Source organism: Callithrix jacchus, chromosome 9 (assembly GCF_049354715.1).
Source record: "Callithrix jacchus isolate 240 chromosome 9, calJac240_pri, whole genome shotgun sequence".
Lineage (NCBI taxonomy): Eukaryota > Metazoa > Chordata > Mammalia > Primates > Cebidae > Callithrix > Callithrix jacchus.
Window position 1 is genome coordinate 20,072,732 of NC_133510.1, and position 23,551 is coordinate 20,096,282.

Consider the following 23,551-nt stretch of genomic DNA (forward strand, 5'->3'; position numbering starts at 1 on the left):
GGCCCTGCTGGGGGTGGGGGTGAGAAAGGTCCCCAGGCTACCGGGAATCCTGTGTTTGACTTTCCCACAGTTATAGCTCCACTTTCTTGGGATGCGTGGGGAGCAAAGGGTGCAGAAGTCAGGTCTTGAAATCACCTAGGGATTTCTGGGTGAGGTGGGTGGAGAAAAACGAGAACAGCAGGCAGGACCTGGCAGCTGCTGCAAACGGCTTCACCCAGAGACACAGGCGCCAGTGACATTTGCTCTAAGTGAAAGTGAAAGAGAAGTCGGCAGCAGAGGGAACAGAAAAGAAACCCACAGGCTGCTGGCTAGCCAGGGGTGCTTGGAGAGCCCCTCTTCTCCCACCGAGCCTCGAAAGCGGGGTAGGACTGCGGATGACAGTGGGCGAGAAGGGGACTCGAGAGCAGCCTCCATGGGCATGGAGGAGGGCTTGTGCCTGCTGATGTGCCTGGTTCTATTTGGAGCAGCAGAAACCAGTGAGTCAGGGGAGTCAGGGAGAGCTGGCCGGGAGAAGAGCTAGTGAAGCACCAGGGTGCCACCCTCCCCGAGATTCCAGAAGAGCAAAGGGGCCGGGGATGACCCAATCACCTTCTAAGCCCAACAGGGGAAAGGCTCAGCGGCTGGCAACGGAAGGAACCAATATTGCGTGGGGAGGGAGGCTGGATGCTCCACAGGGAAAAGGCTGGAGAGGGGCCGCCTCTGTGGCCATGGTCAGGAGCCACTGTCCTACAGAGAGGGCACTGGCCTGGGAGTTGATACTTCAGAAGAGGAGGGGACTCCCCAGGCCAGGAAATCACTTGGAAGGCGACCTTGAAGGCAGGGGAGGGGAAGGCTACCCGTAATGGGAGAAAGCAGTGCAGGCTGTCAGCTCCCCAGCGACCCCAAGTGTTCAGTCTCCTCTCCCTGCTGTGGCACTTGCTTTTTTTCTGAGAATTCTTTTGACTGAAAAGATAGTCTTTCATTCAACAGTTGGAAATAAAAGCATAAACCCCTCTGAGCAAGGCAAGTCTAGGACTTTAAATAACCCACACCAAGAGGTATTTGCCTGTACTAGCAGGTGCTCTCCAGAAAACCGGTTTGGGGGACGATAGGAGAATAGAGGGCCACAGAGACAGCTAGGATCCTGGAGGGCAAGTTTTACCCTTTGATGATGCCACAGTTTGTTGGGGTGGGGCGGAGCAAGTGTGGAGTAGCTTTCTGGGCAAGAGGTTGCTCACCCCAGCCTTTGTCTGCAGAGCCTCACACAGCAGAGAGGCAGTGGCGGGCAGTGGACGTGGTCCTAGACTGCTTCCTGGTAAAGGACAGTGAGCACCATACAGCTCTTGCCAGCAGTGAAGACAGAGGGAGGGCCTCCCTCGTGCTGAGGCAGGTGCCAGTGCTGGACGATGGCTCCCTGGAGGACTTCACTGATTTCCAAGGGGGCATGCTGGCCCAAGATGACCCACCTGTTATCTTCAAGGCCTCAGGTAAAAGCCTTCCACCTATGTCCTTGGTCCTCCTGGGCTCCCTCCACCAGGACAGCCCAGGTTCCGATTACAAACACACACACTGCTTCCCGTTGGCCCTGGTGTTCTCACTCTAATTTGCCCTCCATGTGTGCCCCCTTCTCTCCAGTGGACCTGGTCCAGATTCCCCAGGCCGAGGCCTTGCTCCACGCTGACTGCAGCGGAAAGGAGGTGACCTGTGAGATCTCCCGCTACTTTCCCCGGACGAGAGAAGCCACTGTTGAGCCAACAGCTTGGTTCATGGCCAACGTGCAGGTCTCTGAAGAGGGACCAAGTATCTCCCTGGTGATGAAGGCTCTCAGCGATGCTGAGAATGAGGCTTTCCGGCAACCGATGCTGAATTTCCTCCTGAACCCCCAGGGGACTATGGGAACTGCAGGTAAGAAAACGAAAAGCAAGGCTGGGCGTGATGACTCATGCCTGTAATCCCAGAACTTTGGGAGACCGAGCCCAGTGGATCACCTGAGGTCAGGAGTTCAAGACCAGCCTGGCCAACATGGTGAAACCTTATCTCTACTAATAACGAAAATTAGCCAGGTGTGGTGGCAGGTACCTGTAATCCCAGCAACTTGGGAGGCTGAGGCCGAAGTGCTTGAACCCAGAAGGTGGAGGTTGCAGTGAGCCAAGATTGCGCCACTGTACTCCAGCCTGGAAGGCTAAGTGAGACTCCATCTCAAAAAAACAAAACAAAACAAAAACAAAACCCTTGAGTCTACAAGGGAATGCTTGGAAGCCCCTATCTGAAGGTCCAAGCATAGAGACAACCTGTGGGTTATTTCCAAAATGGAGCGCATTCGCATCTCACTGGGATGCCATGCAGAAGTAAGACACATGACGCTATTCTGCTCATGGGTGCTGCCCATTGTAGTCTTATTGAGCCAAAACCCAGTTTTCTCCCAGTGAAAGGCTAGCCTGGTCTAGGGCTTCAGGAGTAAAGCTCAGGGATGCATCATTTGTTCATTATCTTACTAGCAAACCCAGTACCTGTTCTCACCAGCTCAGCACATCCTCAAGGGCACCAGAAATTGAGAACACGACGACAGGGTTCTACAGAGCCCATTAATCCAATACTCTGTGCCCCACTTTTTTGTGTCTCCAAGAAGAGACAACGAAGTCCAGAGAAGATTAGGGGGCAAACTTCCTATCCTTGGAAAACCCCAAAACACTCTAACCTCTCTGTGGTCCCCAAATCTATCCTGCCACATTAGAAAAAACAGGTCTTCATGTCTGTCCAGTGTCTACTATACTCCTGGTATGGGGAGGTATTTCCCTCTTTTTATTTCAAACCTACAAAAAAAGGTGAAATAATAATATAATGAACACCCATATACCCTACACCTAGATCCACCAATTGTTACTATTCTGCCACATTCTCTCTCTCCCCGCAGCCCCGTGTGTGTGTGTATGTGTATGTATGTGTGTATATGGGTGTGTATTTTCCTCTGAACTGAGAGCAAGCTGCAAAAGACAACACGTGAACCCCAAATGCTCCCATGCATAGCATGTATTAGTTTACAGTCAAGGACAAGGATGTAATCCTTCATGGTCACAAACCACCGTGTCAGAAACAAACCGAAGTGGGGGAGTAGTTTACCCATGGTGCAGGCAGTAAGGAGGCGCAGTGTGTAAAATATTTCAGAACAGGCCAGGTGTAATGGCTCACGCCTGTAATCCCAGCACTTTGGGAGGCTGAGGCGGGTGGATCACCTGAAGTCAGGAGCTCAGGACCAGCCTGGCCAACATGGTGAAACCCCCTCTCTACTAAAAATACAAAAATTAGCCAGGCATGGTGGCGTGCACCTGTAATCTCAGCTACATGGGAGGCTGAGGCAGGAGAATTGCTGGACCCTGGGAGGCGGAGGCTGCGGTGAGCCGAGATCTCACCATTGTACTCCAGCCTGGGTAACAACAGAGACTCCATCTCAAAAAAAAAAAAAAATTCAGAATAATAAAATCAGCTGAAAGTCAAATGGCTTTATAGTGTCACCATCTCCCAACATCAGCAATTCTGAACAGTATCAGTGATAAAATACTCCTCCCTGCCAGGGCAGACTGTCCCTATCTCTCCACACCACTGCCTAGTATGCCACTGCTCTTCATACTTGAAGATATTTTTAAATTGATACAGTAGTAGCCTCAACTATGAAGTCCAGGGCATGGTGGTGCACACCTGTAGTCCCAGCTGCTCAGGAGGCTGAGGCAGGAGGACTGCTTGAGCCCAGGAGTCTAAGTCCTGCCTGGGAACATAGGGAGACCCTGTCTCTTGTGCCTCAGTCTCCCAAGTAGCTGGGATTACAGGCACCCACCACCACATCCAGCTAATTTTTTTTTTTTAATGGAGTCTTGCTCTTTCATCAGGCTGGAGTGCAGTGGCGAGATCTTGGCTCACTGAAACCTCCACCTCCCGGGTTCAAGTGATTCTCCTGCCTCAGCCTCCCAAGTAGCTGGGACTACAGCTGCAGGCTAACACACCCAGCTAATTTTTGTATTTTTAGTGGAGATGGGGTTTCACCATGTTGACCAGGATAATCTTGATCTCTTGACCTTGTGATCTACCCACATTGGCCTCCCAAAGTGCTGGGATTACAGGCATGCATCACTGCACTTGGCATACCTGGTTAATTGTGTATTTTTAGTTGAGATGGGATTTTACCATATTGGCCAGGCTGGTCTTGAACTCCTGATCTCAAGTGATCTGCCCATCTTGGCCTCCCAAAGTGCTGGGATTACAGATGTGAGCCACTGTGCCTGGACTGAGACCCTGTCTCTTAAAAAAAAATTAATTAAATGTCTCCAAATTCAAATTTCTCCACTTGTCCCAATAATGTTTTTCACTGCTTTCTTTTTCTAAGTACACAATTGAAACAAGAATCATGCGCTGCATTTAGCTGTGCTGTTCCTTGTTTTAATCTAGAGCATTTTTCACAGAATTGACATCTTTGAAGGGTCCAGGCTAGTGGTCTTGCAGAATATCCCACCATTTAGATTTGTCTGATTGTTTTCCTCCTGACTGGATTTAGGTTAAGCATGTTTGGCACAGTCACTACTACTAAGTGCTTTTTAAAGTCTCTTTCCTAGTCTTCATGGTATCCTTGCTTAAACAGGTGAGCTTTGTAACACTAAGTGACTTGTCAAAGGTCACAGAGCCAGTAAGCAGAACAACCAGGGTTTCAGAGCTCTTTCGGCTATTCTAGTAGTTCTTACCTGAAGATTGACGGTAACTCTTAATTTTGCATGTGTATTTCCTGGTGAGAGGTCCATAGCTTTCACTAGATTATCCTAGGGGTGAGTGATCCCAAGATGATAAAGGTCGCCATGTGTACCATGCTGCCTTTCTAGAACCCCATTTCTTTGTGGTTCCATGTGATGGAAAATAAGCTCAACTGGCCTCACTGCCAGGCAAGGAGGAAGAGGCAAGGCCCATAACACGCCCACAGCTTAAAGATCATGTGACCTCAAGGAGGAAGTAGCCCACAAATCACCCCTCTTTTCCTCTTGACAGTGGAGTTCCAGGTGACGACACAGACCCAATCCCTGAGCTTCCTGCTGGGATCCTCAGCCTCCTTGGACTGTGGCTTCTCCATGGCACCAGGCTTGGACCTCATCAATGTGGAGTGGCGGCTGCAGCACAAGGGCAAGGGTCAGATGGTGTACAGCTGGACCGCAGGGCAGGGGCAGGCTGGGCGGAAGGGCGCTACCCTGAAGCCTGAACAGATGGGCATGGCTGGGGATGCCTCCCTCACATTGCCCAGCCTCACTCTACAGGATGAGGGGACCTATGTTTGTCAGATCACCACCTCTCTGCACAGAGCTCAGCAGATCATCCAGCTCAACATCCAAGGTGAGGCCAGGACACAGTTATCCCAGGGAGGGGGACAGAAAATGCCTACTGGAGTGTTTCCAGACTGGGACCCAAACGCAAGAGTGATTCCCTGAGAAGCAGGCGTCATTCCCACAATTTAAATGCCATCTTCACCCTGGAAACACAGATGGCATTAGATAAGGAGTCCCAGCTGGGCATAGTGGCTCATGCCTGTAATCCCAGCACTTTAGGAAGCTGAGGTGGGCAGATCATCTGAGGTCAGGAGTTCAAGACCAACCTGGCCAACATGGTGAAACCCACTCCCTACTAAAAATAGAAAAATTAAGCAGGCATGGTGGTGGGTGCCTGTAGTCCCAGTTAGTCAGGAGGCCGAGGCAGGAGAATCTCTTGAATCCAGGAGGCAGAGGTTGCAGTGAGCTGAGATTCTACCACTGCACTCCAGCCTGGCAACAGAGCGAGACTCCGTCTCAAAAAAAAAAAAAAAAAAAAAAAAAGAGTCCATTGGACTCCAGGATAATTCCACCAAGATTTCCAGGCCAGGATGCTGCTGCCCTGCTGTGGCCGGCTGTCTCCAACAGCTCAGTCCTTTTGGGCCACATCCTGAAGAACAGTAGCAGCAAACCAAGGCGGGGCAGTGGGAACAGTTCTAACCATCATCACTGCTATCCTTTAAAATTGCTGGCTTAGAATGGTGCCAGCCAACCTTTAGATGACTTTACTATCACTTTTCTGGAAAATGCAACCCGCAAATTATGGCCTGCATCCATGTGGGCCCCTCACATGCCTCCGCCTTGGTATACTACCAAGGGACACTTTAGCATCCACAATCTACTCTCATCTTGGCAGGAAGAAAAGGCTTCAGGTTCCTCCACTGTCCCCAGCTGGATCCCTGTGTAATCTTATTCCTCATTCTTTCTCCAGCTCCCCCCAAAGTACGACTAAGCTTGGCAAATGAAGCTCTGCTGCCCACCCTCGTCTGCAACATTGCTGGCTATTATCCTCTGGATGTGGCGGTGACGTGGACCAGAGAGGAACTGGGTGGATCCCCAGTCCAAGTCTCTGGCGCTTCCTTCTCCAGCCTCAGGCAAAGCGCAGCAGGCACCTACAGCATCTCTTCCTCTCTCACCGCAGAACCTGGGTCTGCAGGTGCCACTTACACCTGCCAGGTCACCCACATCTCTCTGAAGGAGCCCCTTGAGGCCAGAACCCAGGTTGTCCCACCAGGTACTGGGAGTGTCCTCCTTTCTCCACACTTGGGTTCATGGCTTTCTTCCCCCAGTAATCTGTGGCCTCATTCTGCTGCCCATGCACTTTGTTCAGTCCTGGCTTCAGGCTTCTGCCTCTGCTCCTGGCTTTGTCTTTTCCAAGGCGGCAGCTGCCACAGCTTCTACCATACATCCCCTGAGACTTCATTATATTCCAGCCTCCACGGTGCCAGGCAAGGTGCTTAAGGGCTGGAGATCACAGATGAATAATTCCTGATCATGCCCTCTAGGAGCTTAGTCCAGTAACAGAGACGAGACTAAGTAGACAGAGAAGATGACATTTGAGCCAAGTTAACTACCTTAAATAGAAACTAGCATATATGAAGGCCGAGTCATAAAACAGCCTAAAGAGAATTTGGAGACTGGCAAGTAATTCAGCTCAGCTAGAGCCTAGGGTCTATGGGGAAAAGGGAACGTGACTCTGAAGCTTCAGAGGTACTTCTATTTATTGAGCATTTACATGAATCAACCACTGTAGTAAGCACTGAAATGTACGATTTCATGGATTATGACTCCCATTTTACAGGTGAGCAACCTGGCACTAGCAGATGTCAATGAATTTGCCCAAGGTCACCTATCAATCAATGGTAAAGAGAATGTGAAAAACAGGCAACTGGATTCCCCTTACAGGGAATCCTGTAGATAAGCTAGAGCTTCCTGAGAACAATGGCATGCTGCTGAAAGGTTTTATTTATTTATTTGTTTATTTATTTGATACAGAGTCTTGCTCTGTCCCACAGGCTGGAGTGCAATCTCAGCTCACTGCAACCTCCACATCCTGGGTTCAAGCCATCCTCCTGCCTCAGCCTCCCAAGTAACTGGGACTACAGGCATGCACCACCACACCTGGCTAATTTTCATGTTTTAAGTGGAGATAGGGTTTCGCCATGATGGCCAGCTGATCTCGAACTCCTGACCTCAGGTGCTCTCCCAAAGTGCTGGGATTACAGGTGTGAGCCACTGCACTTTGCCTGTGGAAAGGTTTAAAACAGGAAAGGGAGAGGAAAGAACCCACAATTCGAAAAGGAAACATCCAGGAGCACTGGGCATTACCTGGTTGCTCATTAGACTGTGAACGTCCCCAAAACGGGTTTTGCCTCAGCTCACATCATTCCCCAGCTATTTACAAAATCCCAGTTAACTGTGGTTTTTGTTTTGTTTTGAGATAGGGTCTCACTCTGTTGCCCAGGCTGGAGTGCAGTGGCAAGATCTCGGCTCACTGCAGCCTCTGCCTCCCAGGCTCAAGTGATCCTCCCATATCAGCCTCCAGAGTAGCTGGGACCACAGCTGCACACCACCACGCCCAGCTAATTTTTTGTATTTTTGGTACAGATAGAGTTTCACTATGTTGCCCAGGCTGGTCATGAACTCCTCAGCTCAACCCATCCACCCGTCTCAGCCTCCCAAAGTGCTGGGATTACAGGCATGAGCCACCGTGTCCAGCTCAGTTAACTGTTAACAAATAAACCAACCTAAATATCACTTGCAAAGCAATTTTTAAAACTTTGTCCTTAAGTGGGAAGAGGTAGAGAATTCTGTGTGGAATAACCCATGAATATCCAGCAACCTTGAATTGCTGCTGGGTGCCTCTTCCAGGTTTCTCAATCAGGGACTCACACACACACTCCTTAGCTCCTCCTCCCTGGAGCAGACGCTGCAGGTGAGGGCTCAGCTGATGATTCCTGCCCACAATGATTGCTGCACATGTTGCTCTCGCCTACAGAACAGAGAACCGGCTTGGGAGTCATCTTTGCCAGCAGCCTCTTCCTTCTTGCACTGTTGTTCCTGGGGCTTCAGAGACGGCAAGGTAAGAGCCTGGTTGCCCTTGGCTCTGGCCCTGGCCCACCTTACCCACTCTAACCACCTCCCCACCCAGACAAGGGTGGAAGCCCAGATACCCCAAGTTCCGGCCACCCACCCACCCATCACAGTCCCCTGCTTCAGTGTTTGCCCTAGATGAAAATGAAACCAGTCTTGTTCCCTCTTGTTTTCTCCTAGCTTCCTCACTGTCAAGACTCTAAGGCACTCTGGGTAGCCACTCTGCTGCCTCAGAGTAGAAAGAAAGTAGTCACGTGCTCAAAGAAGGACTCTAAATCAAGTCACAGGGCTAAGAAGGCATGAAGGTGGCACCAGCTCACGGGGCACTAGCCCTGGCTCTGCATAGGCCTCTGCCTTCCTTCACCGTGCACCCTGGGCTCATGCACCAAAGCACAGAACAGGAAAAAAAAGCTGGAAGAAATGGAGAAGGAACAAGTGAGGGACAATGGGGCACAGGTGGGGGCTGGGCTACCACTCCCAAACTCAGTCAAAAATAAAAGCCCTTTGTGTCTGCTGTGACCAAGCTTTTCCACCTTCCTGTCTTTCTCCACACTGGTCCCAGCTGAGCCCTGTCCCCCAGCCTGGTGGCTCCAACTTGCAAAGTGTTTAAGGTATGAAACAAAGACCCTCAGAGGGCTGCATCCCCCCTCCGGTCCATGGAGTTGCATCTCAGCTGCAATCAGGGTTCTGCTCCTTCAGGTAACTGCTGGTAACTTCAGGATACCTGCAAATGCCTCGCTCCCTCAGCTGCAAGGGAGAGATTTCTCCTTTTATTCATTTCTAAAATGTGCCTGGTCAATACGCTAGAACTCAGCATACCAAAACTGTACATGAGGATGATGGGGAAAAGGGGGTTTTCACAGCTTTATCTGGGCACATCCCCTGGGACAGGACAAGCAGACCAAGGACCTAGGAAGGAAGCAGATGGAAGAGGCCTGAGGGAACCTGAGCTTATTTGCCAGTGTGAGATGCCCACGCAACTTCCCGTCTTCACTTCCTCTCAGTAGCACCTACAAGAGTTGGGCTGGTTCAGGCTGAATGCTGGGAGACCACTTCCTGTGCCGACACACAGAGCTCCCATCTCCGTGAAGACCGCACAGCACACGTAAGCCAGCCCAGCTGACCTAAAGCGACATGAGACTACTAGAAGGAAAGAAACGACACTCCTCCCCACCTGCCTCCCAGCTACTCCAACCCAAACAACAACCAAGCCAGTTCAGTGGTAGGAATTTGTATTTTTTGCCTTTGTTCAGAATACATGAAATTGGTAAATATGCCACATGCCTTTGGTGGAAGTACAACTGTTGTTATTACTCTATACAAGTATGAGATCAGGGTTAGGAAAAAAGACAAAGAGGTGATGACAGACACACAGTGGAAACCCCACATCGTCTCATGGGAACCGAAGAAGGGGATGTGGGAAGCTTCATTTGACTGCAAAGTCCCGGGGTTTAGTTGCACATTTGCTCATGCACATGGGTGGTGGGAGGGAAGGGGGATAGCAAAGACACACAGAAGAGGGTACAGGGTGGGAGAGAAAGAAAGTAGAGGGGCTAAGACCCCCAAAAGAACAAAGCCAACTACCCCTGGTGAGCCTCAGAGGGACAGAAACCCAGGAATGATTCCTGTGATAGGGCTGGGAGAGCCAAGAGGACAGCTTTGCTCCAGGCTCGGGACACATCGAGGACAGTGGTGGTTCTTCTCCAGCAGTGACCCCCTGCATTAGGCAAGGAGGAGCCCAGAGGAGAGTGGAGACCTTCGAGGGGGACCGTTGGGAGGGTACACTGACTGCTTTCTTCCAGCTCTTCAGTCCTGCCCTGGGGCAGGACGAAGGGAATGTGGGAAACAAGGGCGAAGGGAAAGGAAGGATGGTTTTGCACAGTGAAATGCTGCTGCATGGAAAGTGGGCACCCAGACCCTGCCTGGCATGGCCTCAGCCTCTTCCTATTTGTGGACGGGAGGGAGGAAGGAATAAAGGGCCATGGGCATTCCCCCCTCAGTTCCCAGCCTGCCCTCCTCCCCTCGCACCTGGGTTTATCCCACATTAACAGCCTATCCTGAAGCTCAGAAACTGCCCCCAAGATGGGCTGAGCCGCTCCCATCCTCATGTCCCACTGTCTATATATACAAGCCATGCAAAGAGAAGGAAGAGAAAGGAGCCAAAGTAGAATTCAGACAGGTAAGGGTGGTTTGAAGGGGAACATACTGCAGGAAGAACAGAGAGGTGGTCTCGAGGAGAGGGCCCCTCAATAGCACAGCAATACACAAGCACACCTGTCACAGACTGGCACACCTCCCCCCAAGATGGGGCTGGTGGGTCTACACGACTTCTCCGCATCCTCAGGATTGGCTGGTCCTCAGGCGGGACCTCTTGCCTTATCCCTGTCTTTGGCAAGTGCACAGGTGGTATGGAGGAAAGGATCCCATGGTGTCCAAAGATCTCACTGCTAACAGCCTCAAGCTCCTTCATCAACAGGAAGAGAGGAATGGGACCCTCTTTAACGAGGGCAAGGAGTGGCTTCCTCTGAGCTTGTTACTTTCAAATTAAGCATTTGACTCACTGTTTCTCTGTAACTAACAGGCATTCTCTCTCTTTATGCCAACAATTACCTGGGAGCTAGGTGAAATTATTTGACTAGAGAAAATTACTGGCTAGATGAAATTATTTGGTGCCCTCATACGGAATGCTGTAGAAAATGTAAAGAAGAGAAAGTTCCTTCCAGCCGGAAGCACATGGGCTGCTTCTAGCATGGAAACAAGCCCTGCTATTTTCATAATTCATAAGTGTTCTCCAGGCCGCTGGAGAGCAAAGTTGTAATATCCCAAGGACATAGTAAATCCTGGATGAACAAATTAGAAATAACTATAAAAAGCAGGTTTTACTTTCAAAACGGTGCTGCACTGGAACCAACTGGACTCCTGTCCACCCGCAGGACCCTCTCCAGGCCTGGCCCAGGAGGAAACTTCCACATGACCAGGTGGCACTGAGTGAGCTGCCACCTTCCCAGTCCCACCCCATCTTTTGCTAGCGGCCAGGCCTTTCTAGGAGACACTACGGGCACCGATGCTCTCCTCCCAGGTCTGGGCAGCTTCGCAGACACTTCGCCTCAGCCACTCCCCTCCCTGCCCCATCCATCAGCCTCCAACTCTTTTGGGCTTTGGGGGAACTTGAGAGTACAGGAGAAGGGGGTGGAAAGGAGGCACCAGCCATTGCTCTTCAGGTAGTGACTTAGATTGTGCCACGAGCAGCATTTCTAGTGTTGAGGGACAGAGTGCAAATGAACGAAACAATAAAGGAGGAATGGGTGATGGAGAAGCCTGGGCTGAGATGGAGGATGGAGGGTGGGGAAGTGTGCTGAGAGAGCAAACAGAGGGAAGAGGACATGAGTGAGGATGGCAATGGAGAACAGGGAAGGGGTGGCACATTCTCAAGTAAAAAAGTAGACTGGACACAGGAATCAGGAAGTCCCAGATGGAAAAGAGAAAGAGACAGGAAAAAACAAGAGGGCAAATTACACCAAGTTACCAGACACTCAGGTCTTTCCATTGTAAGTGCCCCATCCCCACGGTCTCCCTCCAACCCAAGCCAGTGACACACAGCATAGCCCCACTTCCTCAGAACAGGAGGGACCGTCTCCCTGCAATGCCTTGCAGGGGGAAGGCTTGTCCATCAAAGAAATCCCTTGTCTCTGCCCTTCCCCACTCCCCAACCAGGTGACGATCCCATAGCAGTGGTCTCCATACCTCAGTCAGAGCAGCCCCACTCCCCAGGCAGGCAGGCAGGCAGGCAGGGAGAAGACTCCAGGACCTTCCCACCTCTTCACCCCACCAGCAACCTCAGCGATACTTACTTACAATAACTACCACGATGATGGCACAGATGGCTCCCAGCATGATCATCATCTGAGGAAACATGTGAACAAAAAATGAGCCCTTGGAATCCGGGAATGAGGAAAAGAGCCACATCTCTAGTGGGAAAGAATTTCCTCCATCCTTGGTGGTGGGAAAAAATCATCACCCAGAACTACGGGCCTCTTACAGAGACCCTACCCTCTGCTTCCCATGGGATCATAACCCCAGCACGTCTGTAGCTTTTCAGATTCATCACAGGACCTGCACTGGGCTCCTTTTTGCTCAGTTCCTAGTGTTGTGGGGCTTTAGAAGGCATTCCAATAGAGATACACACTGGATATTTAACCAATTGGTTCAATTTTTCATTGTGAAGTGTTCGGCTCATTCCCAAAAGTTGCAGTTATTTTTAAAATATATATTTCAACCTGAGAAAGCTAATTTAAAAGAAAAAGGAAAAAACGTGCCTGAGCCATTGGGCTGATGTTGGGGTGTCTGAGAATGGGACAGGTGAAAATTTTGGCAAGCAACTGCTTTGGGGAAAAGCTCCTTAACTGACGATTCCAACTCCTCAGGGTATCACTTTTCCTCCGGTAGCAGTTCTGAATACTCTAGCCTGCCCTAGTGGCCACTTCTGGGTAATGCAATCTCAAGAGGAGGCTTTCCAGATTTCCTTCCAAGCTATGCGGGTCAGAGAGATCCTGCGCCATTAGAGGGAAGAAAAGTAGAAGCCGAGGGTTTGCTTGCCTTCTACCAGTGGAAGCCCAGGAAAAGAAGGATCGAAGAAGAAAATTCACCTTGCAGTTTTTCCACCAGTACTTCCTCTTTAGCTTTGCAGCACTGCTCTCAAATTGTGATGCTCCCGCCTGCAAGGCATCAGCTCGGTCATCCAGTTCTGACAGCTTCTGGTCCCTCTCCAGGACCTTGTCCACATTCACACGCATGATGTCCACCACCTGAGGAGAGCACAGAAACAAAGCTGCTAAGCTTCCTGCCAGAGACAGACGAAAGAACAATAACAAGAGAATCACAAGTCTGGCCCTGTGCAACTCTAAAGGGTGCTTTGCCTCTCAGGCCCTTTGACTAGTCTCCTATGAAAAAAGGAGAACAGATAAGATGTTCCCTTTTATTTCCAAACTCCTGTGATTTGGAAACTCTCAGAGAAACAGCTATCACCTACCTCCTCCACTTGTGCCTGGGTTTGCTGTAGTCGTCTGTTACTGGTCATGTTAGGAGGAGGGCCAGGGGGACCCCCACCTGGGGCAGTCCCTTCTGTCCCTTCAGCGGGTGGCTGAGCTGGAGCAGACCTGTGGAAAGGCATGGGCAGAGTACACAACGTGACCGAGACAAGAAAGGAGCCGGGCGTGGAAGGGTACACCCATAGTTCCAGCTACTCAGGAGGCTGAAGTGGGAGGATCGCTTGAGCCCAGGAGTTTGATGCCAGCCTGGGCACCATAGTGAGACCTCTTCTCTAAAAAAAACAAACAAGAAAGGACTCACATGCATCTTCACCCCAAACCACCGAAACAATTATGATCAGGTTATACAAAAAAGAATGGACTCTCACTCCTTGGTAATCTGAAGCAGAGAGATGCCGCACAGAGGTAAGAAGTAAAAGATGAAAGACTCTGTAACAACATTTGGATGGGGTTCAGGGACATCCAGGGTGGCATCAAGAAATCTTATCTGGGGCTTTCCTTTGACCCAACTCAAACACATCCTCTGCCATGATGGCTACAAGGGACAAATGTGCTAGCCTTGTCCTAAAAAGGCATTTCCCCACTGATATGGTTTGGCTGTGTCCCCAACCAAATCTCAACTTGAATTGTATCACCCAGGATTCCCACATGTTCTGGGAGGGACTCAGGGGAAGGTAACTGAATCACGGGGGCCAGTCTTTCCTGTGCTATTCTCCTGATGGTGACCAAGTCTCACGAGATCTGATTGGTTTATTGGGGTTTCTGCTTTTGCTTCTTCCTCCTTTTCTCTTGCTGCTGCCATGTAAGAAGTGCCTTTCGCCTCCTGCCATGATTCTCAGGCCTCCCCAGCCATGTGGAACTGTAAGTCCAATTAAACATCTTTTTCTTCTCAGTGTCGGGCATACCTTCATCAGCAGCATGAAAACAGACTAATACAGTAAATTGGTACCAGTAGAGTGGGGCATTGCTGAAAATATACCCAAAAAGTGGAAGCGACTTTAGAACTGGGTAACAGGAAGAGGCTGGAACAGTTTGGAGAGCTCAGAAGACAGGAAAATGTGGGAAAGTCTGGAACCTCCTAGAGACTTGTTGAATGGCTTTGACAAAAGTGCTGAGAGTGATATGAACAGCGAGGCTCAGATGGAGATGAGAAACTTGGGGACTGGAGGAAAGGTGACTCTTGTTATGCTTTAGCAAAGAGACTGGCAGCATTTCGCCCCTGCCCTAGAAATTTGTGGAACTTTGAACTTAAGAGAGGTGATTTAGAGTATCTGGTGGAAGAAATTTCTAAGCAGCAAAGCATTCAAAAGGTGACTTGGGTGCTATTAAAAGCATTCTATTTTAAGAGGAAAACAGAGCACAAAAGTTCAGAAAATTTGCAGTCTGATGATGCAGTAGAAAAGAAAAACCCACTTTTTGTGGAAAAATTCAAGGCCTCTGCAGAACTTTACATAAGTAGCAAGGAACCTAATGTTAACCCCCAAGACCATGGAGAAAATGTCTCCAGGCCACGTCAGAGATCTTCACAGCAGCCCCTCCCATTACCGGCCCAGAGGCTCAGGAGAAAAACGTGGCTTTGTGGGCCAGGCCCAGGGTCCCCGTGCTGTGTGCAGCCTCGGGATTTGGTGCCCTGTGTCCCAGCCACTCCAGCTGTGGCTGAAAGGGGCCAACATAGAGCTTGGGCCATGGCTTCAGAGGGTGGAAGCCCCAAGCCTTGGCAGCTTCCACACGGTGTTGAGCCTGTGGGTGCACAAGAGTCAAGAACTGAGGTTTGGGAACCACCACCTAGATTTCAGAAGACGTATGGAAATGCCTGGATGCCCGGGCCAAAGTTTGCTGCAGGGGCGGGGACCTAATGAAGAACCTCTGCTAGAGCAGCGTGGAAGGGAAATGTGGGGTTGGAGCGTCCACACAGAATCCCCCCTGGGGCACAGCCTAGTGGAGCTGTGAGAAGAGGGCCACCATCCTACAGACCCCAGAATGGTAGATCCACTGGCAGCTTGCACTGTGTGCCTAGAAAAGCCACAGACACTCAATGCCAGCCCATGAAGGCAGCCAGGAGGGAAGCTGTACCCTGCAAAGCATCCAGGAGGGAGGCTGTACACTGTAGTGTCTGTCAGTTTGCCCCTTTTTATATTCAAGTTATTGGTTATGGTTATCGGTTTATATGCCCAGTTATTGCTTATGCCTCACACAAGATGAGGAAATCAGGGCTCCCATAAGGGCAGCTTGGAAAATCACCAAAGGCAAAGTCTATGTAGGTGGAGTGAGTCAGGACTGTTTGTTTGCTTTGTTTTTGGCAGAGAAAATGGGGGTTTCACTTAGATAGAATCTGGGGCCCAAAGCAATTACATTAGTTATGGAAACTGTTCCAACAGCATAGACAGGAAGCGAAAATGCTAGAAATTGTCCTCAGTGTGCATGCATTATAGACATTCTGTCCCTTCCTTTTCTGGATTTGGCACAGAGTCTCAGATGACTCCCTTGGTTACTTACATCCCAAAGAGATCTTGGTTTCCTCTACTACACACACAGAGACTGTTCTCCCTTTCTGTACTCCTCAAAGCTAGTGTGTGGTCTTCAAGACAAACTCCCCTCTGTGTCCCAAAACATGGAGGCTAAACTCACCTCCTAAAGAACCCCCAGAAGAATAACTTAAGTCATGAGATATTCTTGGCCAAGGAAGCATCCACAGGCAGTGGGGAGAGCTCTCAAATTTGATGGAGAATAGAAATTACAACAAGAACTCCTCAAACAGAAGCAGAGTCTCACCAAACATACTTCTTCACAGGAGCAGTTCAAGAGTAAATGCAGCAAAGATGAAACCATACAAAGTCACCAAAAAGGAAATTCTTTGACTAATTACAATAGAACTAAGACCCAGAAGCTCCTCCTCCTTGATCAAGTGAATTTCCTTACGTCTAAAAAGACAGAGAATAACTCCTCAGGGAGGCTATGGTAGCAGATTACACCTGACTCATTCCCCATTTAAGGAATCACTTTCCCATTTCCCTCTAAGGCGCAAAGGAGGTAAAGCAAAGATAGACACAAAGTCATGCGGACTACAAGCCTCTTGTCCTGCCACCGAGCTAGCTAAGCAATCTAGTTCTCGACTGAAGGCAGAAAATTCAATGAGTAGGTAGCAGCCAGTGTTGGAAGCAGTCCAGGATGGTGGCACCAATGACAAGATTAAGGTCAAAGACCTCGTGATGGCCTGCTAGCCATCACGATTTCTCCATCACCTTCTGTTCTTCCCACGTGGATACTATCTGGAAGCCCCCTCCCCAAAATGAAAACAACAGGAATCCTATGGCTTGGCCAAAATGCATAGAACACTTGTATCTGGTTAAAAGCATAGAAATCAAAAAGAAAAAGTAAACTGGCTATGAAGTAACTGCAAGGGCAATTTCAATTACCACTTTTTGGGAGTTGGAAACACTCAGCGGTAAAATACCTAGGGATAATTACAACCCTTATGTAACATAGGAAAATCTTTCCCTTTTGTGTCACTTAGGGAAGCAACATAAATATATCTAGGACCAGGCCAGGGTAGTAATCAGAAAGAAAAATCTGTATTAGACATATTGCAGTCTTGACAGAGAAGTACTTCACTCGCTTAGCCATAGTTTTCCCTCAGGATCTTGCAAAGAGGATGATGTTGAAGATTGCTGCAGACTAAACTGTGTGTGCTGGAGGAAAGGGAGAAAGCTCAGCTCTCCCTATTTCTCCTCCAAATATTTGGGTAAGACCTGGTGATAGAAAAACACCGCCTAGACGGGTGGTCTTGGTAAAACAGCCACTTGGGATGACAGGCCACTACCCCACCTGAGTCTTTCTGAGCTGCTCACCTGGTACCAGAGAACCGGCAGAGAAAAGTTTCTGGAGCTTTGCTCACTGCCACGAGGGGGGCTAGACATCACACTTTGGGTGAGGGGTAAACAAATCCAGAGATTGTAGGGCAACCCAAGTTACTAACTGGCAGTTGCTCCCATGGCTGTCTTTCCTGAGGTTCTAAGTAGTGATTTAGCCAGATGACAGAAAGGCCTTTCAAGTACCCTGCCCAGTTGTCTCCATCCACAACCCCCAGCTCCCGCCCTCTCCAAGTCTCCACTATAGCAAAACCAGAATGAGGTGCCACTCCACGAGAGGAGAGGAGAGGGTGCAATGATTGTGGGACCCCTGCGCCCCTGCCCCGCCCGTGGGGTGCTAGCTATGGCTGGTGCGAGAATGGGGTGCCGGCCCCCCTCCCTGGGGGTGGCCCGGTCCAGAGGCGGCGCGCGGTGGTGTCTCCCCGCGCTGCTGCAGCTGCTGCAATGCGCCATTTTCCGTCCCGCAGAGTCGGGCGCTTAGGGTGAGAGTTGTCAAGCAGGTGCGGAGCCCCCCACACCAGAGTCAACTCACATTTTTCTGACAGAGAGAGCGAGAGTCCGTTCCTCTCCAGAGGCTGCGGCGAGACACCGGAGGGAGGACGCTGCGGCTGAAGCGGACCGAGCTGCCGAGCTCCGACTCGCGCTGACCACTCTGGGCTCTAGCTGCGGTGGAACGCTGCAGCTGCCGCGCCGGCCCCCGCCTTTATTAGTGCTGGCCACGCCTCCCGGATAACGGTGACAACCCCGCGGCCCAATCCATGCCTAGGACGATTGCCCAGCCCTACAGTCCTAGCCCGCCCCGCCCCTGCTAACTTGCCAATCACAACTCCCCTCTCATACGACTCCGGAAAGGAGCGGTTTCTGTCAGGATCCTTCAGTGACCAGCTCAACCATGGTTTGCGCTCCAGCCTGGCAGAGCGACTGGGCAGGGTGGCGATGAGGTGTGGCCCGTCGGCTGGCGCTTCAACAGTTTGTTAAACATTTGTGGTGCCTTCCAACCAATCGCTGGGCAGTTACTGAAGACCGTACCCGCCCCTTCCCCGCCCCTTCCCCGCCCCCGGCCCCCGCCCCGCCCCGCCCCGCCCCCGCCCCGCCCCGCCCCGCCCCCGCCCCGCGCCGGGACTCGCAAGTTCCGCGGACGGCGGTGGCTCCCTGGGCGCTCCCAACCCGGTGTCGGGTTCTGGCTCGCGCTCCGCGCCGCCGCCCCGCCTATGACTAACGCTCTGAAGGTACAGGAGCCTGGAGACACCGCTTAAAGCTCCTGGTGCCAGGTATCGGGTGCGGGGTACCGTCCCATCTCAGCGAGCACGAAGCTTTGGTTCATCCGTATCTTTCAACATAGCCGATCCTAAATTGAACTTCCTCCCAAACCTGCTGCAGTCAAGGTTACAACATCGACTCAGTTGCCTAGACCAGAAACCTGGAAGCCATCCTAGATTTCCTCCCCTTCACCTTTACCTCTCCCCTAGTAATCTACCAAGTCGAGTTGATTTTTCGTTCTTGGTATTCCAATGACTATCTCCCCTCTGCTCACTATTATCCCTTTCCTGGACTCCACCAGTTGTAAAATTCACCATTATTTTATGTACCGCTAAGAAAAAAGGTTATAAGGCCGGGAGCAGTGGTTTACACCTGTAATCCTAGTACTTTGAAAGGAGGCCAAGGCGGGCAGATCACCTGAGATCAGGAGTTCAAGACCAGCTTGGCCAATATGGTGAAATCCCGTCTCTACTAAAAATACAAATATTAGCTCGGCGTGGTTGTCGTTCACCTGTAATCCCAGCTACTCCGGAGGCTGAGACAACGGAATGGCTTGAACCCGGGAGGCAGAGGTTGCAGTGAGACGAGATCACGCCACTGCACTCCAGCCTGGGCAACAGAGCAAAACCCTGTCTCAAAAAAAAAAAAAAAAAAAAGAAAAGAGAAAGAAAAAGAAGGAAAAGCTTGCAAATTATCTGTGACAAATGCTTTCCTACCACTTAGCATTTTTGTTTTACATGTATTGAAAATAAAGATTTATGGCTGGGGACAGTGGCTCACATCTGTAATCCCGGCACTTTGGAAGGCCAAGGTGGGTGGATCACTTGAGGTCAGGAGTTCGAAACCAGCTGGGCCAACATGGTGAAACCCGGTCTCTACTAAAAACACAAAACAATTAGTTGGCCGTGGTGGTGCACACTTGTAATTTCAGCTACTTGGGAGCCTGGGCAACAGAGCAAGAGTCCGTCTCACAAAAAAAAAAAAAAGAGGCCAAGCATGGTGGCTTAAGCCTGTAATCCTAGCACATTGGGAGGCCAAGGCAGGAGGATCACAAGGTTAAGAGATAAAGACCATCCTGTCCAACGTGATGAAACCCTGTCTCTATTAACGATACAAAAATTAGCTGGGCGTGGTGGCGCGTGCCTGTAGTTCCAGATACTCGGGAGGCTGAGGCAGGAGAATTGCTTGAACCTAGGAGGCAGAGGTTGCAGTGAGCCACGATCACGCCACTGCACTCCAGCCTGGCGACAGAGTGAGACTCTGTCTCAGAAAAAAATATATATTTATGTGTGTGTATATATATATATATATAGAGAGAGAGAGAGAGAGAGAGAGAGAGATTTATATACATATAGATTTCTATCATATTTCACTCCTGTGCATGCATAAAAAGGGAAACAGAAAACAATAACAGGATAATTATCCCTAAAACTTCACATTCAGAGACTGATTGTTAATGATACGTTTTTTTGACTCAGTCTTGGATGTCCATGAATCTTCACTCAGTGTAGTCCTCTGTGCACGCCATAAGGGCTTTGGTGATGCAGCATTTCCTAAGAATGTTCCTCTCCTGTCTCTGGAGTTTTCTTTCAAGCCTCAGACACCCATTTTAGCAAACTCTGATGCTCATGAGCAGGTGTAAAAAATATAGTTTGACTGCGGTCTAATAGCTAAAGTGAAACATCCCAGTTAGAAGGTATTGAGATGCAAAAACAAAAAACAAAAAAACAAAACCAAGTGCCTCATAAGACCAATGATATATCATTCTGCTTCCAGTCTTGCCATCCTTTGTATCCATCCTCTAAAAACCCACCAAAGTTATCTATCCAAATGTCACAGGTCTTCTTAAAACCCTAAAACAATTGCTCTTAGAAACATAATGCATTCATTATATGTGTTTATCCCATTCTCCTCCTGAAACCACATCAAAATGGTAAGTGAGGGAAAAAAATGACAATTTAGAAAATTTTGCAAAAAATGATAAGTCCCTAAAGAAAAAAAAATTAGGCCGGGCACAGTTGTCCAACGCTTGTAGCCTGTGTGGGTAACCCCCCATATAGGCACTGAGGAATGAGAGCTAAGCAGAACCCTGGCACAGTTAGGGCTTGAGGAATATCTATCTCACTTTATAGTGTTACTGCTCAGCTATTTCCTTTTATATAATCCTTTACATAATCATATATTAGTTTATAGAATTAGGGCTTGAAGAATCCCTTTATATAATTCTCTCCATATAATCATATAATAGTTGATAGTATGAGTGCCTAAAGAATATTTCCCTACATATACACCTATAATTACATCTTAGTTCATAATCAGAGGAATGCCTAGCGTGGACACAGTACAGAGCATGAATTAAGGAATAAGCAGCTTATAACTGGAGGAATGCCTAGAGCAGACACAGTGCAGAGCATGATTTAAGGGAAAAATAGTTATACCAGGACAAGAATCCATGGCCCAGGTGGCAGCGTTCGGTATCATAAAGATACCCGCTGTATGGCAGGCATGGGGCAAGAGCCACTCCTCCTGATAAAGGAGTTGTAGGACCTTGCTCCAGTTCTTGTGGAAGGCTGCCCTCAGATCGGCAATCCACTTTGGTGACTGAACTTTATCAGCTCTTGCTACTGTGCTGCTTGAAAAGCATCTTCCCATAGAACCCATTGGAAGCTGCCAGAAGGTGGCGGTAACCTTGACAGCTCTGTCACTGCTATGTGACTTAAAGCATCCTCCTATAAATCTTCTTAGAAGTAGTTTGCCTATAGATAGAAGTACTGCACACTGCACACTCTTCACTGCACACGGCCCACCTTCCAGCCTCAGCGACCTAATGGGGGTGGACCCCTTACTGCACACGGCCCTTGCCTTCATGGGAACGGGCCCCTTGCTGTGCACTGTCCATCTCCTGGCCTAGGTGACCTAATGGGGGTGGACCCCATGTTCTATTGCTCACGACCCTATCACTATCCTTAAAGATGATTTCACAGCCGGGCTTGGTGGCTCACGCCTGTAATCCAAGCACCTTGGAGGCCAAGGCAGGTGGATCACCTGAGGTCGGGAGTTCGAGACCAGCCTGACCAACATGATGAAACCCCGTCTTAAAAAAAAAAAGTTTTAAAAATTAAAAATAAAATAACATTTTAAAAAAGATGATTTCACTCACTGCCCTGCCCCCTAACCTATACACAATAAATACTCATGCTTCTGGACATTCAGGGCTTCGCCTGACTCCGCTTATAGGTGGTGTGGCCCCCTGAGCCCATCTCCATTTTCCTTGTACTTCTGTGTCCTGTCTCTTTATTTCTCAGATCCTCAGCACAGCATAAGGCACACCCCACGACCCTGTGGGGCCCTCAGCCCTACAACCTGTAATCCCAGCACTTTGGGAGGCCAAGGCAGGTGGATCACGAGGTTAGGAGATTGAGACCATCCTGACCAAGATGGTGAAACTCCAGCTCTACTAAAAATACAAAAATCAGCCAGGCATGGTGGTGCACACCTGTTATCCCAGCTACTCAGGAGGCTGAGGCAGGAGAATTGCTTGAACCCAGGAGGCAGAGGTTGAAGTGAGTTGAGATCGTGCCACTGCGCTCCAGCCTGGTAACAGAGTGAAACTCCATCTCAAAAAAATTAACAAATAAAAAATAAAGAACGGGGCTGGGCACAGTAGCTCACTCCTGTAGTCCCAGCTACTTGGGGGTCTGAGGCAGAAGGATAGCTTGAGCCCAGGATGTCCAGGCTGAAGTGAATCAAGATCACACCACTGCACTCCCTCCTGGGTGACAAAATGAGACCCTAACTCAAAAACAAAAAGAAAAAAAAGGGCCAGACACGGTAACTCACACCTGTAATCTTAGCACCGTGGGAGGCCGAGGAGGGTAGATCACTTGAAGCCAGAGTTCCAGACCAGTCTGGCCAACACAGCAAAACCCCTTCTCTACTAAAAATACCAAAATTAGCTGCACATGGTGGAATGCCTGTAGTCCCAGCTACTTGGGAGACTGAGGCAGGAGGATCACTTGAACCTGGGAGGCAGAGGCTGAAGTGAGATCTTGCCACTTCACTCCAGCCTGGGCAACAGAACAGGATTCTGTCTCAAAAAAAAAGAAAAAGAAAAAGAATGGGAGGAAATATTTCTGACAGCATGAATGCCTATGTATCCCCTCCAGCTCTCCCCTGAAAAATACTTAAAATCATTGATTTTTTTTTTTTTTTTTGAGACGGAGTTTCACTCTTATTGCCCAGGTTGAAGTGCAATGGCACGATCTCGGTTCACTGCAACCTCCGCCTCCCAGGTTCAAGCGATTCTTCTGTCTCAGCCTCCCTGGTAGCTGACATTACAGGTGCCTGCCACCTTGTCCAACTAATTTTTTTGTATTTTTAGTAGAGACAGGGTTTCACTATGTTGGCCAGTCTGGTCCAAACTCCTAACCTAAAGTGATCCTCCTGCCTTGACCTCCCAAGGTGCTGGGATTACAGGTATGAGGCACCTCACCCGGCTCAAATGTTTTTCAAATTAAGGCATTTTTTCGGCCAGGCATAGTGGCTCATGCCTACAATCCCAGCATTTTGGGAGGCCAAGGCAGGAGGATCACTTGAGCCCAGAAGTTCAAGACCAGCCTCTACAACTATTTCTTGTAGAGATGGTGAAACACCGTCTCTACAAGAAATAGTTACCAAAAGAATTAGCTGGGTGTTGTGGTGCACACCTGTAGTTCCAGCTACTTGGGAGGCTGAAGTCGGAGGATTACGTGAGCCTGAGGAGGTCAAGGCAGCAGTGAGCCAGGATTCGCGCCATTGCATTCCAACCTGGGCAACAGTGAGACCATGTCTCAAAAAAAGGTGGGGAGGGCATTTTAAAACCTTTTTATTTTCAAATAATTATAGATTCAAATAAGATGGCAAAAATACATATAATACAGGTAAGTTCCTCTAAATCCCTTTACCCAGTTCCCCCAACAGTCAC

At 49.5% G+C, this 23,551-nt stretch overlaps 2 protein-coding genes across 4 annotated transcripts; one reads left to right on the forward strand and one right to left on the reverse strand.

Annotated features, from left to right (window-relative positions):
* Positions 1 to 200: 200 nt before the first annotated feature.
* Positions 201 to 9,631, forward strand: TAPBPL (TAP binding protein like). Of its 3 annotated transcripts, none has more exons than XR_013522280.1 (7): positions 201 to 476; positions 1,236 to 1,466; positions 1,615 to 1,884; positions 5,008 to 5,346; positions 6,250 to 6,552; positions 7,334 to 8,400; positions 8,592 to 8,930. XR_013522280.1 is itself a non-coding variant. In XM_035255495.3 (7 exons), exons 1-7 carry the CDS (start codon positions 413 to 415, stop codon positions 9,532 to 9,534), a joined length of 1,407 nt encoding a protein of 468 aa, XP_035111386.1. In that variant the 5' UTR covers positions 201 to 412; the 3' UTR covers positions 9,535 to 9,631. The 3 variants fall into 3 exon arrangements, 2 of the variants coding, with proteins under 2 accessions (XP_035111386.1, XP_035111385.1); XM_035255495.3 differs by lacking the exon at positions 8,592 to 8,930 and adding an exon at positions 9,419 to 9,631 and having other exon boundaries at positions 8,317 to 8,400; XM_035255494.3 differs by having other exon boundaries at positions 8,317 to 8,400.
* Positions 9,627 to 18,006, reverse strand: VAMP1 (vesicle associated membrane protein 1). Its single transcript, XM_002752248.5, has 5 exons — positions 17,861 to 18,006; positions 13,441 to 13,567; positions 13,058 to 13,216; positions 12,263 to 12,314; positions 9,627 to 11,856 (listed from the first exon to the last, which is right to left on the reverse strand). Coding segments are annotated over exons 1-5 (357 nt in total). The 5' UTR covers positions 17,863 to 18,006; the 3' UTR covers positions 9,627 to 11,839.
* Between the last annotated feature and the right edge of the window lie 5,545 nt (positions 18,007 to 23,551).